Below are 17,715 nucleotides of genomic sequence, written 5' to 3'. Positions count from 1 at the left end.
AGAGGCATTAATCTGAATTAACTTCAAAGCAGATTAGAAAAGGTCTTGCACCATGAATCCTGTTATTTCTTGAAGGAAGTCTTAGGCATCATTTGCCTAAATAGATTTGATATTTATTTATTTATTTTTTTGGAAGATACTATGCAAATAATTATTTATTCCAATTAATAAAATGGGGAAGAATTTTGGGGGGAGGGGGGATTATTAAATAAATTAGGTAAAGAAATGCAAAGTACTACAAAGATACTTTTTTAAGCCTCCAAAGCCATTAAGAATAAAATAACCTCCTGGAAGATATGAATATATTAGGAACTAGAAGCTCCAGAGCAATATTAGTAAGATTTGATGGGAATAGAAGTCTGCATCCTTCAGAGCACAGGAAATAGGAATTTAAAGTTTTCCAGGTAACATTTAATCTCTTCCTTTCTCTTACTACAAAGCTTCTTGCACTTTTGACTGACAATGCAGTAACAGCAGAAGAAAGATCCTGAGCGGACCTCTCTTCTAGTTTATTTTGCAAGTGTCACAGCAAGAGCTCAGTCATTTGTCCAAGCAAGCTAGCAATGTGGAACGTCTCTGACACAGGTGCTGGTTTTGTAGATGCATATCAATACAACGTGGGTAAGGGGGATTGGAGATTTTTTTTTTTTTTTTTTTTTTTTAATGTACTGAAGCTATTTTGTGTAATTTAAGAAGATCAAATACTGGTAAATGTACCTGTGGCCTATATTGTAAATTGTGTATACGTAATGTCTTACTGCTGGCAGGAATAAATAATAAGCTGCTTCATTTCAGTATATTCTCTGTGATTAAACTAAAAACAACACGTGGATGACCAAAGCAGAAGGCCAGCACTCCACAAATGTAAGACGTATCCGTGAGTGGACTCTACAAAACTGATGAATGTGTTGGGGATCGCCACAGCTGCGTTCTGGAGCGGTAGGGGACTTGGAATTGCTGTTACATTATCATCGTTCTATCCAATGTTGCTCTTTCAATACCATAATTTTAAAACAGTGAGTGAAGTTTGGTTTTTTTGAAAGTTACATGTGCCAAAAAATTCCCAAAGTATTTTGACTTCCGATTAAACCTTTCTGCTCGGATACTTTTGAATACTCTGGGACTGTGGAATTTGATTCTGATTCCTGTTGACGATACCAGGTCTGAAGCCAGATCCGGATGATACTGGTCTGGGTGAAAGGAGCTGGAGACTGTCCATATTGGTCAGATCAGATAGATCATATTGGTTATTGTGGCTTTCTTCCTCGGAAAGAGTCTTTAAACCTTTGATATGTATCTGTATGTTGTAATGATGAACTACAGTTAGTTCTTAATCCTAACTGCTACCATTTGCTCGCTCCTTTGGAATACGGCTAATAAAATATGAGAACTGAATCTTCGCTGTGACACGTCAGCAGCCTTACCAAGCGCGCCTGCTTTGAACTTGGTGCCTCACGGCCCCCGCGGGCAGGGGGCATGGAGGGGGTGCCGGGAGCGCTGCTGGCCCCGGGGACCACAACTCCCAGCGTGCGCCGCGCCCCGCCCCGCTCCCCCCGGCGTGCCATTGGCTGAGGCTGCGGGGCGGGCACCTGCAGCCCCCGCGGGCGGTGAGGGAGAGGCGGAAGCGCTCCCTCAGAGCCCCGGCAGCGCTGCGCCTCCTCCCCCTCCTCCCGCTCCTCCCTAGCAACGGGCGCTGCGGGCGCTGTGGGCGCCATGCCGGTGTGGCTGCGGGGGCACAGCTGGCGGCAGAGCGGCTCCGCCGTCTTCCTCTCGCTGCCCGTGCCCGGCGTGCGGGTCACCGCCGCCAACATCTTCTGCACCGAGCGCTACCTCAAGGTGGGGCTTCCCTGGACGCAGGTGTTCATGCTAGCCACATAATCACAAAGTGGAGGTCTACTGGAGAACAAACTGTTTCCATCTCTTATTTGCTCTAATAGGAGCTAAAATCTTGGTATGGCACACTCAGCAAATCAGCCTTGTCAGTAACATGTGTTTCCTGAGGTTTGCTGTGTGCTTGCACCGAGTATTTTGGCTGTATGGTAATTCATTACAAATTGAAGTATTAGTACATGCTCGTTAATTATGTTTCTGTAGGTAAGCGTTCCTCCCTTTTTATTTGAAGCCATCTTATACGCTCCTATTGATGACACAAACAGCACAGCGAAGATTGGAAATGGAATTGTTTTCTTCACTTTGTATAAAAAGGAAGTGGGCATGTGGGAATCCCTAACTCTAGAGAATGGTAAGCTTGTGAAAAATAAGGGGCCAGAATACTAGCTTTGCTGCTCTTCCAGATATATTATTTGGTCTAGAAAAATATTACCTTTACCTTCACGGCTTTTTGTGTGTATCAGTAATTTTCAGAAAGCCTATGAACTCTGATCTGGCACTGAAAACTACGGTGTCAGTTGGGGATGTTATAATTATTCTGAATTACCTCTAGCTGCTTCATAGGAAATTGCAGGTGCTCTTTGTGGTTTTACCAGTTTCACGCTGACCTTCAAAATTAACTGGTGGAGTTGAAGTGCTGAAGTACTGAAAAGAGAGAAACTACTAGAAAAGGCAGTTTTGGAGAAAAAAAAAAAAAGCGCTCTTACTTTACAATTCAAGCTAAATTAAATTGTATTGCTCATTGTCTGTTCTCTTCTACTTTATTTTTTTTTTAAGAAGGAACGTGAGAACGTTATAGTGAGCACAAAACAAAGTTTCAAATAAAACTTACATTGAGTGTTTAAACGAATCTTAGATTTTCTTTTTAAGAGATGGACTTGATAAAGTGTGCTTTGTGGGTTTTGAGAAGTTACATTTTCTTAGATAAAGTGGAAAGAGGATTTCTGTTTTTATGAATGTGGTATCTAACAGTAAAACTTTGGGCCTATATTTCTGAAATATTCTTGTTTGTTTTAAGCTAGTAAGGAGAAACTGCAATATCTGAGAGAGAATGCTGTTCTAAAAGCCCATGAAAAGGCAAAAGAGGAGACAGAAGCAAAAAAAGTTACAAAACAAGAACATAAAAAATATGCCTTGGAGGCCACAATGAAGGTAAATTTGGAAAAATCTCTATCATACATGTAAACATAATTAATTCCCAATGAATCTGGCAGCTGCTATAAGCGTACCTTAAAAATGTAAGAAGTACTAATTTTTATTACAGCAGTAGAGGATCTTTTAATTTGCACTTAAACATATCTGCTCACACATATAAAAATGATATAGAAAAAATATAAGAAGTTGTCATTTTACATTAATATTAATCATGAAAAATATTGGTGAGGAATTCAGATTTTCATCAGTTGAAAGGAGACAATAATAATGTAGCAAAATATTAATCTTCTGTAACCTCTGCAACAGCACAAGTGTTTGGTCATTTGTTGCTTACAAAAACGTGGATATATAAAAACTTATTTATTCATTGTTGTTCTATATCAGGTGTTCACTGCTGTTATTTTTTGTATGTGGTATTTTTGTTGTTCTGCATTTTGTGTGTATTTTAAGGCACTTTCTTCCTTAAATTTATATAAAAACTCTGGTAACTTCATTTGTGTTTAAATGAACTTTTAAAGGTATGCAATGAACTTCTAAGATTGCATATGTAATTTCAACAAAAAATAATCTGCAATTAATAACTTTCTCAGCTGAAAGGCTATATCTATTCCCTGTATGTAATAATTACAAAGAGAAGTAGACAGAAGAAATAATGCATTAAAATGAAGGTATATGTTCACATTTCTATATGTTCCGCAGTTGAAATATAGCTAGGATATTGAAGTAAAAGTTTGGTTAATGAACAGTGAAGTGTCATCTTCTAGAATTGCTGGTAATTAGGGCCTCATCAGAAGGCACTTCCTACCTCTCTTAATAAAGTAATCATTATCATTATTGAAGCAGAGGCAGGAAGAGCTTTATCATCAAGTATAATAAAACAGTCCAAGTAGATTTAAAAAATAAAATTATTTTTTCATAATAAAGAGGGTATGTGAACAGCATGCTTTTGTGTGGTGAACCAAAATGAACTCTGGAGATAACAGGAAAACCTACCAAAGGTTTATTTGTGGATTGTATTCTTCAAAATATAAATAAGACATTATTTTTGACTGTTTTGGGACCATACACCTACACAGTGGTAGTGAAATAGTTAAAACTTGTGACTTCTTTTAAAAGCTAATTAGAAATCTTTCCTAACTATTTTTAAGGGTCTTTCATAACTCTGCTTTTGGGATCATACTAATGGTGAAGATGCGCTTAGGAAATGAAACTGGGAAAATAACGGTATCTTTTACTCAGTTCTCTTATTATTGGATGCTACATATCTCAGTTTTATATTTCAAACAGCTAGAAGAAGCAGAAAGAAAAAGAATTGAAGAGCTGAAAGAACAGGAGCGGCAGAAAGTCACTAAGGAGTTGGAGTTATGGAAAGATCAGCTGAAAAATGTTGAGAATCAAAAGAAGGTACAAAAAGAAGGGCAACTACATGAAGAAGTAGAGCAACTAAAGGAGAAGAAAAAGGAAAAAATTAACAAAACTAGCATTCCTAGTGAAGAAACTTTGAAGACCAGACTCAAACCTACAAAAGGTTGTATTATTGGGATGTGTTTTATCATTCTTCAATGTGTGGATGTAACGTTATTCCTGGATGTTTTTAGTTCATCATTTATCTTTGTGTTCACTGTACTGAGTTAATTATTTTATTTTTCAGTTATTTTTGTGTCTTTATTTTCTTGTGATTTGTTGAGCAATACCATGTGAGTTCTTAGCTCTCATTTAAGTCCTTGGAAATAAGCAGGCAAGTTTTGCAGTAGGCTTTAGGAAAGTAGAACAGGAAGTCTTTCTAATAGTGTGTTGCAAAGTTTCTGAGAGTGGAGTTCATGTTACCACTAAGGTATCCAACTACTAGTTTTCATAGAAGTAGGCAGTCTGCTTTCACTCTGTCCCATGCCTTAGCCTTACAGAGAGACAATAGTGAAGTAGATCAAGAGAAAATTGTTCATTCTTGTTTTGTTTGTATTGCACTTCACTTGCCCCAACAGAGAGTCATGTAAGTGACAGAGATGGTGGTGTAAGCAGAATGTACGTTCATTCATGACAGTGTAGTCAATAACAGATTGTATGATATACAGCAAGGATAAACATTGTTTGAAACTTTTCTTCAAAAGAACAAGTCCAAACTTTTGCTATGCTATTATTAGAGATTTATTGCTAACATGCAGAATTAATAAATTAGGAATTTGGTAGAAAAACAGGAAAAAATCACTTTTGCTTCATTTTTCATTTCCAGTACCCGAATTCTCTTTGTAGGTCGTGGTTCCTGTAGTATGTTTTCAGAAAACTTAAAGGAAGAGCAACTACCAGCTCCTCGATCTTCTGGTACGATTAAAATCAACTTCACGTCACGAGTTTTTCCTACAGCCCTACGAGAATCTCGTGTAGCAGAAGAGGAGGAGGTAGAGATTGTTCTCTTTTGGTGCTTCTGTTATGTTCCAAGACGGTTAATTATTACTGTTTATTCTGGAAGTTGTCAAAAATGTTACCTGTACAGTATTCTCAATGGCCAAAGAATACTGTCTTATTTAAATCTTAATTTAAATAAAATATATATTAAAGATATATATTTTCGCCAAACATGTGATTGTGGTAAATAAAGTTTAATTTATTTTTTGTTTTTAAATTTGCAATATTAATTGAATTCCATGTAGTACAAGATTTGAAATTTCTTTATACTTAATGTATGTTAAGTTCTGTCTTCTTAAAAAGAAACACAGAAGCTTACAGAGTGTCTAAAAGAGCTTTATTGAATATGTATTAGTAATGTAGTAACCTTACTTATCACATAGCAATATTTGGGGAAAATAGGAAAATCTTTCTGTCTTACATTATTAACTATTTCTCTCTGTCCAAAATACGTGACAAATAGTACTCTTTTGATAGGACTGAGTGAATAAACAAAAGCAAAACTTAAATTTTACTTCAAAAATAATACTTGTTCATTGTATATTAAAAGTGGCTACATAAACAAGCAGAAGCTCGAAGAATAATAAATGCTGATTTGTCTGAGCTGAAAGACTTAAAAGAAGAGGAGAAGAATCCAGACTGGTTAAAGGACAAAGGAAAGTAAGTTAGGTTCCATTTGAAGGTCTATTTAAAATTAAATAAGCAATCACAATCACATACATCACTTCAAAAAGCAGTCATGTGAATGCATAGAAGAGTTCATTCACCTTTTATTGATCTTCATTGCTTTTAGGCAGTGTCTATTTTTGCAAAGTTGTGTGTTGATATGCTGTATTCTGAGCATTAAGTTTGACTGAACTTCACCTATGTTGTTCTCAGAAGTTACGACTGACCAAGCTGCTAAAATTTCTATTTAAAAAAAAATTGTGGTTAACAATAAGTAGGTATTTATTTCATGATGCATCACCTTAATTAAATTACATTTCACTTGTTTTATACTTAGCAAAATGTTTGCAACAGGAAACTATCTTGCAGCTGTGAATGCATATAACCTTGCAGTCCGGCTAAACAATAAGCTTCCACTACTGTATCTGAATCGTGCTGCTTGCCATCTTAAACTGAGGAATTTACACAAAGCCATTGAAGATTCCTCTAAGGTATAAATATATAAGTTCTCAGACTGTTTTCTTACACATGATTGTGATTATTACTCTGATGCTTCTGTTTCAAGCAGATCTGTAAGTAACTATTAGTGCAATTCAAAATTTTTAAATTCAGAATTGATATTATGATGCTGATTGATCAGCACATGTTTCTGTACTGGTAAAATGTTAAAGGAATACCTGCACTTGGAAAAAAAAAAAAAAAAAGACAATTTTGAGCAGGAAAGGTGCAGAATATACACAAATACCCATTGTATTATGTTGTGTTGTTCTTCGCTTGGTGGGAAGAAAGAAAGGGTGATGATAGTGAGGACGGAGACACTTTAAAAACAAAATAGATATTTTTAAAGGAGGGCTGGGTCACCTCTATTAGCATCTCTCTCTTTTTTTTTTTTTTTCTCTTGTGCAATGAGAGGGGAGTGACCTCAAATGATAGCTGACAAAATTTGGAGAAAGTTATTCCAGAGCTACTATCTTTTGAACTAATAAGTCTTGAGACTTGAAGCCACCTCCTCCCCTTTTTTCAGAGTAACTGGTGTTGCAACATGTGATTTGTTTGTTTGTTTGTAGCATAATAGGCGATATCATTTATGAAAATAAAATACATTGTTTGAATAAACACTTAGCATAGTATGTATGAGTTTTTAGCCATGGCAATGACACTGTATATTTACCAAACTATGAGACAGCAGATAGGAATCTTAGCAATGAGATTGACAAGCCATATAATTACATTTGAATAGTTACTTAGTAAGTGAAAAGAGTATGTGTGTAAACGGAAACAAACCAGAATTATGGAAAATTATGGAAAATCTACCTCTAAATATTTTTGCTATTTTCATTTGTAAAGGCACTAGAATTGCTGACACCACCTGTTCCTGATAATGAGAATGCTCGAGTAAAAGCATATGTGAGACGTGGTACAGCTTTTTGTCAGCTGGAATTATATGCTGAAGGTAAGACTTTGATTTTATGAACACACACACATGGATTAATACTGACAAGCAAGTAATTCTCTTCAGCAAAACGAGACTGCACGTCTTTATTTTTTATTTTTATTTTTTTTAGGAAAGACATTAAAGGAAGCCTATGCAATCTTTCTTTTGTTAGGAACCTTTATACCTTAATTTTATTTTTTTAAATCTACTGGCTAATTGCAATTCTACTCTTTTTTTTCACATGTTTTAGGAAAATTGGTTTTATTCCTCATGTAAGTGATACAAATTAGCTTCTCCGTTGAGGAAAAGGCTTTAGTGAGTTGTGTATCTTCCTTTGGTCTGCTGGTAGTCGTTCTTTTTGTGCATAATGGCTGACTTGACTGTGGTAACTTGGTGGCCATGGAAGGTATTATTGTAGAGAGAACAAAAGGCATTCAAATGTGGGATGCAAACTCGTGTAACTAGATTGCACAAGTTCTTTTGCTTGTGAAGCAATGTTTTATTGGTTTTGAGTTTATAGTATTAGCAACTATAGAATGTACCGACTTAAAATAACCTGAAATATTTCTGAAACATTTGCTCGTGAAGTGCGTAGTGACATATCTGTGTGACCAGCAAGTCGTTTCATCAGGTAGGTGTGATCTTTGTGACAGTACCTGAATTACGTGTCCCTCTCAGGTTAGCTTTGTAAGGCAAAGTTACAAGTGAAATATTATAATAAAAACTAAAGAATATTCAAAATGTCAATGTAGAGCTTTTCCCAGTTCTTATCTTTTTCTGCCCAGGAATCTCTTCATTGTTTTCTTTCAATTTTATTTGCACTTGGAAGCCTTATTTAAAAAAAAAAAAAAGATAACTGAGGATTTATGTAATTTATTTAATTAATTCCTCTGCTTATGCGTTGTTTTTTTTTTGAGCTATCTTATTCACAGTTAATGCATTTTTTCTTGTTTTCATGCACATTTGTTCTGTCATTCAGTTTTTCTGTCTTCTGCAGAATACTTTTGAACACTCCCCTCCTCTGTAATTCCTCTATGCGGTATGCTTATTTTTTAATTTAGACTGATTCTGATGTAGATTGGACTGAAGTGCTCATTTGTCTATTTATTAACTGAATGGCATGTTTTCAACAACTGCAAGACTGTCTGTGGGTAGGAGCCCTAAACTACAGAAAGTCTTTACACGAAAGAAAGCAGATAGTTGATATATGTATATGCATGTATGAATGAATGAGCGGCTCTGTTTCCATATTTTGTTATCTGAAAATATATACTAGTAATGTTTCCACTAAAATGTTTTTTAAAATAATATAAGCAAGATATAAATTTGATTTACCGACAAAAGTAAATCCTATTGTCGTTCTGATCTATCTTGCTCAACAGCAAAACTCAAGAGCAATACTTCACGCAGGTGACTGGGAACAGTTACTTCCAGTTAGTTGCTAAAGAGGAAAACACTCTTGCGTTAATGACTGACATTCTTATAAATGTGTCCATATTAGGTCTCCAGGATTATGAAGCAGCTCTCAAGATTGATCCTAAAAATAAAACTATAGAAAAAGATGCAGAGAAGATTCGACACGTAATTCAAGGAACGATGCAAAATTCATAAAAAAATAAAAAAAATAAAAAATTAAAAAGGAACTTTTTGAGAGAGGTGCCTTTGAGGGCATCAGAAGGAGTCTTAGTTCACATTCTCTTTCATATGTTGTTAACTAGACATTTTTTTTCACTTGGAGCACTGACAGAATTTATAGAAGATCAGATACATGAATTAATATTTTTTGCAGGTATGGTACTATAACAAATATAATTAGATATACTGTATATCCTTTTGATACAGAGTTGTCATGTTTTTGCTTTCTGTGATGTATTGGTTATGCTGAATAATAAAACACATTTTGTACTCGATGGCAGGTGTTTCTTCCAGTTGCTTGGCCGAGAGCCTTGAGAGAAGTGTTGAGCTCAGTCGGAAATGTTTGGGGTAGTTGCTGTGCTCTCTTTCCACAGATACCTACTGCATTGCAATGGGAGGAGGTGGATACTCCATTTATGGCAGATGAAAGGAGGGCAGTGCAGGAACTTTAGTGGCTCGATTGATCGTAATGCTCTACTTGCCAAAACATGGCTACTGTCTTTCATATAATTACTGAGAGGAAGCAGGGGGGGCTAAGGAAGAGAGTCACAGAATCACAGAACTGTAGAGGTTGAAAGGGACCTCGAAAGATCATTGGATCCAACCCCCCTGCTAAAGAAGGTTCCTCAGAGCAGCCTGCCCAGGTAGGCATCCAGACAGGCCTTGAATATCTCCAGAGAAGGAGACTCCACAACCTCCCTGGGCAGCCTGTTCCAATGCTCCATCACCCTCACTGTGAAGTTCTTTCGCATGTCAGTGCAGAACTTCCTGTGCTCTAACTTGCAGCCATTGCCCCTTGTCCCATCCCCACAAACCACTGAGAAGAGGTTGGCTACATCCTTCTGTCCTCCACCCCTCAGATATTTATATACATTGAGGACATCCCCTCTCAGTCTTCTCCAGGCTGAACAGAACCAGGTCTCTCAGCCTTTCCTCATAGGGAAGATGCTCCAGGCCCCGTATCATCTTTGTGGCCCTCCACTGGACTCTTTCCAGGAGATCCCTGTCTTTCTTGTACTGGAGAGCCCAGAACTGGACACAGTACTCCAGGTGAGGCGTGACCAGGGCAGAGTAGAGGGGGAGGATCACCTCCCTTGGAGGATCACCTGCTGGCCACACTCCTTTTAATGCACGCCAGGATCCCATTGGCCCTCTTGGCCACAAGGGCACACTGCTGGCTCATGGTCAACCTGTTGTCCACCAGGACCCCCAGGTCCTTCTCTGTAGAGCTCATCTCCAGCAGGTCATCCCCCAGCCTGTACTGATACTTTGGGTTGTTCCTTCCCAGGTGCAGGACTCTACGCTTGCTCTTATTAAATCTCATTTGGTTTCTTCCTGCCCATCTCTCCAGCTGGTCCAGGTCTCAATGAATGGCAGCACAGCCTTCTGGCGTGTCAGCCACTCCTCCCAGCTTTGTGTCATTGGTGTACTTGCTGAGGGCAGACACTATTCCCTCATCAAGGTCATAGATGAAGATGTTGGAACAAGACCGGACCCAGCACTGACCCCTGGGGAACACTGCTAGTCACAGGTCTCCAGCCAGACTCTGTGCCACCAATAACCACCCTCTGAGCTCGGCCAGTCAGCCAGTTCTCAACCCACCTTGCTGTCCATTCATCTGTCCCACACTTTCTCAGCTTTGCTAGTAGGATGTTGTGGGAGACAGTATCAAAAGCCTTGCTAAAGTCAAGGTAGATGCCATCCACAGCTCTCCCCCCCATCTACCCAGCTGGTGATGCCATCATAGAAGGCAACGAGATTGGTCGAGCATGACTTCCCCTTGGTGAATCCATGCTGACTACTCCTCATAACCTTCTTCTCTTCCAATTGCTTGGAGATGCCATCCAGAACAAGCTGTTCCAACATCTTTCCATTGACAAAGGTGAGACTGACTGGCCTGTAGTTTCCCAGATCCTCCTTCTTGCCCTTCTTGAAGACCGGAGTGACATTGGCTATCCTCCAGTCTTCAGGCACCTCACCCGTTCTCCAGGACCTTTCAAAGATGATAGAGAGCAGTTTGGTGATCACATCTGCCAGCTCCCTTAGCACACGCAGATGCATCCCATTGGGACCCATGGATTTGTGTGCGTTGAGCCCACTCAGACGCTCCCGAACCACTCCCACGTCCACCAGGGGGGAGCCCTCCATTTCCCAGACCCTTTGTCCTATTGCCAGGGGTGAGGAGTCCCGGGGGAGTGTCCTTGAAGAAAAGACTGAAGCAAAGAAAGCATTCAGTATCTCTGCCTTCTCAGTGTCTCCTGTGACCAGGACACCCCCCTCATTCGGTAGGGGACCCACATTATCCCTAGTTTTCCTCTTGCTGTTTACATACTTGAAAAAACCCTTCTTATTATCCTTTATCTCTTTTGTAAGCCTCGTCTCTAGGTGGGCTTTAGCCTTCCTCATTGCATCCCTGCAGGCCCTGACAACACATCTATACTCCTCCCAAGAGGACAGGCCCTTTTTCCACATTTCATAGACTATCCTCTTCCTTTTGATCTTATTGATGAGCTCCTTGCTCATCCATGCAGGTTTCCTGCCCCCCTTCCCCGATTTCCTATTCCTTGGGATGCACCGACCCTGAGTGTGGAAGAAGTGCTGCTTAAATGTAGCCCAGCTCTCACAACCACCCTTGCCTTCTAGCAGCCTATCCCATGAGATACTCCCAAGCAGGTCCCTGAAGAGGTTGAAGTTGGCTCTTTGGAAGTCCAGGGTAGCAATCCTACTTTTAGCCTTACTTCCTTTGCCTAGTTCCATCTGGAACTCCACCATCTCATGGGCGCTGCATCCCAAGCTGCCCCCAACCTTCACATCCCTAACAAGGCCATCCCTGTTGGTAAGAACAAGGTCCAGGAGCACCCCATGCCTCGTTGGCTCCTCCACCACCTGCGTCAGAAAATTGTCCTCAATGCATTGTAGGAACCGTTTGGACTGCTTGTGCCTGGCCGAGTTGCTTACCCAGCAGATGTCTGGGTAATTGAAGTCCCCCATGAGGATCAGCGCTCGTGATTGTGAGGCTGCTAGCAGCTGCTTGTACAAGGCCTCATGGACTTCCTCCTCCTGATCTGGAGACCTGTAGTAGACCCCCACCACCGTGTCCCCCATACCAGCCCACCCCTTAATTCTTACCCACAAGCTCTCCACTTGTCCTTCACCCTCCCCCAGCTGGAGCTGGATACACTCTAATTGCTCCCTCACAACAAACCCACCCCCTCGCTTCCCCAGCCTGTCTTTCCTAAAGAGGACATAGCCCTCCCTGACAGTGTTCCTGTCATGTGAGCTGTCCCACCACGTCTCAGTGATCGCAATAAGATCGTGGCCTTGTGACTGAACACAGATCTCGAGCTCATCCTGTTTATTTCCCATGCTCCGTGCATTGGTGTACAGGCACTTTAGGGAAGCAGCAGGTGCAGTTACCCCTGGGGGGATGCAAGAAGAAGATACTGGATGGGGGATCGGGAACGCTACCTTCTCTGAGGAGCCCTCAGACAATCCTATGGGAGAGCTCAGAAGATTTTCCCTGTCTTCAACAGTGACAGCAGTGACGACTTCCCCCAGCCTTTCTCTGTCACCTTTAGCTCCCCTCCCTTCCCCCACTGAACCTAGTTTAAAGCCCTGGTAATCATCTCAGAGAGCTTGCTCCCCAACACACTTGCGCCCCACTTGCTCAGTTGGTGTCTGTCCGTAGCCCACATACCTGGCCTCTCAAAGGATGGCCCAAGATCAAAATACCCAAATCCCTGGTCCAGACAACACCACCTCAGCCAGTCATTTACCTGTCCTGTTCTGTTCCTTCTACCTGCATCCCAGTCACCCAGAGGGAGGACAGAGGAGAACACTACCTGCACCCTGATTCCCTCAACATCCTCCCCAGGGATGCAAAGTCCTTTTTAATATTCTTCATTTTTCTAATAGCGGCTTCCTGGGATCCAACCTGAATGACTACAAATTGCAAGTCCCTAATTCTCTGTTTTGGTTTTGGAGTCTGTTAGAACAATTTGTATACATCTTTATAAGATTTGTATTGCAGTGATTTGTTACAGTTACTAAAGGCTCTTTCTGAGGTAGACAGGCACGTTTTCTACTGCTGTGAAATAGACACAGTGCCCTCTCTAGAGGAAAGTTAGGGAAGCAGGTGTCTTTGGTGGTATGAGTAATGCCACCTTGTCTCATTTAATTACAGTGGGAGCAAATGGATGTTAAACTTGATGATTTCAACACCTGAGCTGGTGATACATACACCGTATCTAAGTCATATTTGTTATGTTGATATTAGTGTCCTGAGGTGCAGGAATGTGGAGACTGACCTTAAGTTTTAAAAGCAGAAAATACTTTTAATTAAAACATAAACCTTCAAGTGAAATGACTCTTGCACTTAACTGTTTTTACACACTTGAGTAACACATTTGTGATCCCAGTTTCAAAAGCTTTATTTTTACAGGTTTAGGTCTGATTCAGAGAAGTATATCAGCAAACGTGCTACATCCTTTTTGATGCATCTTGTTCAACTCAGCAAAACCAAGACATATCAAACATTTCAGTCATTCTGGGAATAACTGTCACTAACAGACAGATTTCTTTTCTTAAAGCTCGGTGTCTAGGCTAGGTCGGAGAAAATTGAGAGCCGTTTTTACAGAGTATGCTGCAAATTGGGGTAGTCGTATACCCGACTTCTGTCAATGGCAGTATTCAAATAACCATCTTGAGATGACCCACAGGTGAGTAAGTGTTTTGTAAACGTTTGATCTGCTGGATGGTAAGTACAAGGCAACATCTGTGAAGTAGGCGGTATAGCACCGTATTCACTTGAAGTTGTTTTAAACAGTAAAACCTGAGGCTTTCTCGAAGAGCTACTGGTCAGCAGCGTGCTGGGGTCCAGCATGCAGGAGAACACAGGATTGCCAGGGTTTGCGCAGACAGGCAGACGAGAAGATTGCTGTTTCCCAGTGTTGGGACCCAAGGGCAGCTTCTCAGCAGAAGTTGTCATCTTTCCCTGCAGAAGAAATAGATTCAGCTCAGCCTCTCAAGTAACAGGGCACAGCATTTCAGGTTTGTTACATGTCTGTGGGCAGAGCCGATGTTGCTCAAGGCATGCCCTGAAACACAGCACAGCCCAGGGCCAGGAGCTGCTGGAGCGTGACCTTATTTAGCGATAACGGGGCTGCCGCAGTAACACCGCCTGCATTTGCATCACTTTCTGTGTCGGTGACAATCTTGAGCAACAGCAGCTATTTTTATTACCTTTGCCCATCAGCTGCCACACGGACCCGGGCCAGCTCAGCGGATGCTCTGGGTTTGGGGTTTCCCGTCGGTACCGTACGGCAGGCTGGGGGCTGCAGCAGCGCCCTCCCCCCCTCCCCACGCCGCCTTCCCTGGGGGCACGGCCCCACGCCCGCCCCTCTGATCGTTGCCAGCCCGCTCCTTCGGCCCCGTCCCCGGCCCTCCCCGCACCGCCCGCCGGGGGCTCCGCGGCCTCGGCCCCGAGCTCGGCGGCGCGGCCGCGTTGCCATAGCAACGGCAGCCCGGGGGGCGCCGGCTGGGGGCGGGGCCGGCGGCCGGCCGCGGGGCGCTTCGGGTGCTGTAGTTCGGGGGGCGGCCGGGCGGCGGGGCCTCGGCGGGGCGCGGACTACGCTTCCCGGCGTGCCCCGGGGCGCCGCCGCCGCGCGCAGGCGCCGGCCCGGGCGGGTCGTTGTTGTTTTGTGGCGGCGTCACCGGCGGTGCGGCCGGCCCGGGAGGGCCGCGCTCAGGTAGGCGGCGGGGCCGCAGCGAGCTCCGAGGGCCCTCGGCTGCCTCAGGGCCGTCCCTCGGCGCAGCCCCGGGCTCGGCTGGGGCTGGGCTGGGGCTGGGGCTGGCCCCGCAGGTGCGGGGGTGAACAGGACGCGGTGCCTGGGGGGGGGGGGGGGGTTGTGGGGGAGTTGTTTTGTCAGGCGGTGACTGCGGGCGCTGTCTGTGTGTGTGCTGCGCGGAGCTGCTGCCTCGTTTGTTTTTAATGCCTGATTCCAGGGGGGTAGAGCTAAGAGTGCTCAGCGCCTGCGGGCTTGGAGGAGAAACGCCTCCTGGCTGTTAGTGCCTCGTTGTCGTTTGGTGGCAGATCGCAGGCTGGGAGGTTCTGGGGAGCAGGACCAGCCGCGGGGCGCAGGGCAGCTGCCAGGCCCTTTGCACAAACACAGCGTCTGAGCTCAGGTTTAGCGGTGACTACAAGGTTTTATTCATCTCTTACAGAACTAAGCTGTTCAGATGTCGATTAAATTTTAGGAGCAGTGTGCCTAATTATTCTTCTGTTCGAGCTTTTTAGCCTGTTTTGATCTTTTGGATGTAAATAACTATAAGCAATGAAATGCTTTGCTTTATGCTTGTAGGAATATAGCGACCCTAGAGCTGCCTTTCAGTCTTGCATCGTGTTGTCTGTCATCATTCTGATAAATACTGTAGCCATACCGATCAACTCCATGAGTTTGAAGTTGTTATTTTTTTTATTCCATTCTTTTCTTGCTTTTAAAACTTGTTGGAGACTGATCACCTGTATGCAGTTAACCGTGCAACATTAGTACAGCATTTTGGTTGAACACAGCAAGTAACTCAAGGGCATTTACTGAGGGCAGCAAGCATTGCAAAGTAATGATTATTTGGCTGCTTGTCCCAGTGTTTGTTTTGAATATTCTTGGATTATACAGAGAGCACGTGGCTATGTCCTGAAGCTGTGGTTTAGGGGGACAGACAGGTGCTGAATGGCTACATGGGAACCTGAGGCTGCAGCTGTGTGTTCAGAGGAGCTGATTTTATGCAGTGCTCTGTAACCTGCCGGTCTGATCTAGATGGAGAGGGAGCTCATGATGGCATTTGGGTGGATTTCGCCAGGGCCCAGGGTGAAGTGCTGAGTTGGCTAGAGGAAGACAGACATGCCTATGTCCAGCACTGACTCTGCTCTTCCAAATGTGCCCTTTTCAGATTTTAAACGCAGTTATGTCAACAGATACGTGTATTTTTTTTTGTCTATGAAAGGAGCTGGTATGGTTTTAATAAATAAATAAGTAAAGCCTGACATCGCCTAGCTGATATTCTAGGAGAAGTACGGATGAGGGAAGGGAAAGGGACAATGACAACTGTATTCAAATTAGGGCTTCAGAATGGAAATTCAGTTTCTCTGGAAGTCTGATAACTCCGTTGGTTGTTAACTGATATGTTTGCTTTGTGGTCTTACCAGAAGTTTTTATGTGTGAGAAATAAGGCAGATGGATCAAGTTGTCAGAATTCTCTGGAATACAGAAGCCTTATTGAACCAGGATCTGCTTTGTGATTTCATTACTCTGGATGCATTATGTAACCCAGAAGCAATAAGCTGCCTGTACTGTTTTTAAGAAGTTTTTTTTTCCCCCAATGATATAACTGTAATCAATTTTATTTAACAGCTTAACTTTGAAAAAGTATTTTAAAGAACAAGAAGTGCATTACATTTCTTTTTGAAATCTTTTAAAGAACTTTGAAAAGTAATCTAAGCGTGTAACAATAATGGGTACTCTGTATTCCTCATCCAGGAGAATAAACAGGCAGAGAGCTGCTGCCAGAAAGTTGTCCTGAAAATAATTAGTAAAGTCATGCAGTAGTGTCGTAGAAAGTAAAATGTTTAGGAGTACTTGAAAAGAGTTAACAGAAGCATTATTTTGCCCAGAAGTTGAAGAAAACCAGTTTCAAAAGATCCTAAATATGTACCTCATCCAAGAAAAGCTGTTTTTCTTGAGTAAATTATAGATCCTACGCCTGTAACAATTCAAAAATGACTTCACCTACTGAAACATGTCTTTAAGCAATGATGCTTCAAGCAAATTTTAAACTTAATTATTGATTTACTGGTTAGTTTACCATGTGTTTTAGCTAGTCTTAAGAGCTTTTTGGCTGGCTGAAATAGGTACGTAGCAAGAGAAGTTGCGTTTGCTTCAAGCATAAATGATAATAGGGATATGTGCAGAATAATATATTTTTGGTCTACATCATATTTTTTATTCTTTTTCCTCAATTTCAAAATAACAACGTGTGACTTAATGTGTAATGTTGTGTGATGACATGACTTTGGTTCTTCTTTTTTTTCTTATTTGTTAAGTGAGCACTGAAATTACATACCTTGCATGTTAAAAGAATCTACGTTTCTTTGCAGTGTGCTTTGAAAATGTCTGAAAATTCCAGTGACAGTGATTCGTCCTGTGGCTGGACTGTCATCAATCATGAGGTACCTGATCTCAAATTAATTGAGTTCTGTCAATATAAGGCTGCCCATGGAGTAGAAAATTGTTGCTGTTTTTTTGTAGACCTTACTTATCAACAGAGGATATAGGAAAAAGTTTTATAAATAATAGAAAACTGCTGTATCAAAATGTGTATGCTTTATTTTAGCTGTTATAAATTTTAATTGTTATTTAAAAGCATAATTATTGAAGTCTTACTTTGAACTAGAACTTTAGTGAGCTTTTCCTCTGTTCCATCTTTATTGAAAGCCTGGACTTTGTGTAAATTGTCTGTTGTTGTCAGTGTGTCTA

The 17,715-nt window shown here is 41.7% G+C and overlaps 3 protein-coding genes across 14 annotated transcripts in view; 2 read left to right on the top strand and 1 right to left on the bottom strand.

The window, feature by feature from the left end:
- Positions 1 to 719: 719 nt before the first annotated feature.
- DNAAF4 (dynein axonemal assembly factor 4) lies at positions 720 to 9,459 on the top strand. 5 transcript variants are annotated; one of them, XM_027466807.3, is made up of 10 exons: positions 1,600 to 1,836; positions 2,095 to 2,242; positions 2,909 to 3,042; positions 4,333 to 4,573; positions 5,296 to 5,441; positions 5,999 to 6,108; positions 6,452 to 6,605; positions 7,462 to 7,567; positions 8,547 to 8,588; positions 9,051 to 9,459. In XM_027466807.3, the coding sequence occupies exons 1-9, from the start codon at positions 1,714 to 1,716 to the stop codon at positions 8,555 to 8,557; spliced, it is 1,173 nt and encodes a 390-aa protein (XP_027322608.1). In that variant the 5' UTR covers positions 1,600 to 1,713; the 3' UTR covers positions 8,558 to 8,588; positions 9,051 to 9,459. The 5 variants fall into 5 exon arrangements, with proteins under 5 accessions (XP_071899597.1, XP_027322608.1, XP_021122764.2 ...); XM_072043496.1 differs by lacking the exons at positions 1,600 to 1,836; positions 8,547 to 8,588 and adding an exon at positions 720 to 939; XM_021267089.4 differs by lacking the exon at positions 8,547 to 8,588.
- Positions 9,460 to 13,596: 4,137 nt separating this feature from the next.
- PIERCE2 (piercer of microtubule wall 2) lies at positions 13,597 to 14,642 on the bottom strand. The gene is made up of 2 exons (XM_013092398.5): positions 14,426 to 14,642; positions 13,597 to 14,177 (listed from the first exon to the last, which is right to left on the bottom strand). Exon 2 carries the CDS (start codon positions 14,169 to 14,171, stop codon positions 13,815 to 13,817), a length of 357 nt encoding a protein of 118 aa, XP_012947852.2. The 5' UTR covers positions 14,172 to 14,177; positions 14,426 to 14,642; the 3' UTR covers positions 13,597 to 13,814.
- A 163-nt stretch (positions 14,643 to 14,805) lies between these two features.
- Positions 14,806 to 17,715, top strand: part of CCPG1 (cell cycle progression 1) — a 27,322-nt gene continuing 24,412 nt past the window's right edge. For 7 of the 8 annotated variants that reach the window (XM_072043351.1, XM_027467031.3, XM_027467032.3 and 4 more), the window contains exons 1-2: positions 14,806 to 14,931; positions 17,337 to 17,408. In XM_072043351.1, coding sequence (XP_071899452.1) covers positions 17,349 to 17,408 — 60 coding nt within the window. In that variant the 5' untranslated portion in view covers positions 14,806 to 14,931; positions 17,337 to 17,348. Of the gene's footprint in view, positions 14,932 to 15,019; positions 15,045 to 17,336; positions 17,409 to 17,715 lie in introns of those variants that run through there. The other variant, XM_027467029.3, reaches the window with a different exon arrangement.

This window comes from Anas platyrhynchos, chromosome 11, assembly GCF_047663525.1.
Source record: "Anas platyrhynchos isolate ZD024472 breed Pekin duck chromosome 11, IASCAAS_PekinDuck_T2T, whole genome shotgun sequence".
Classification (NCBI taxonomy): Eukaryota; Metazoa; Chordata; class Aves; order Anseriformes; family Anatidae; genus Anas; species Anas platyrhynchos.
This window is presented reverse-complemented; position numbering and strand designations above follow the sequence as displayed.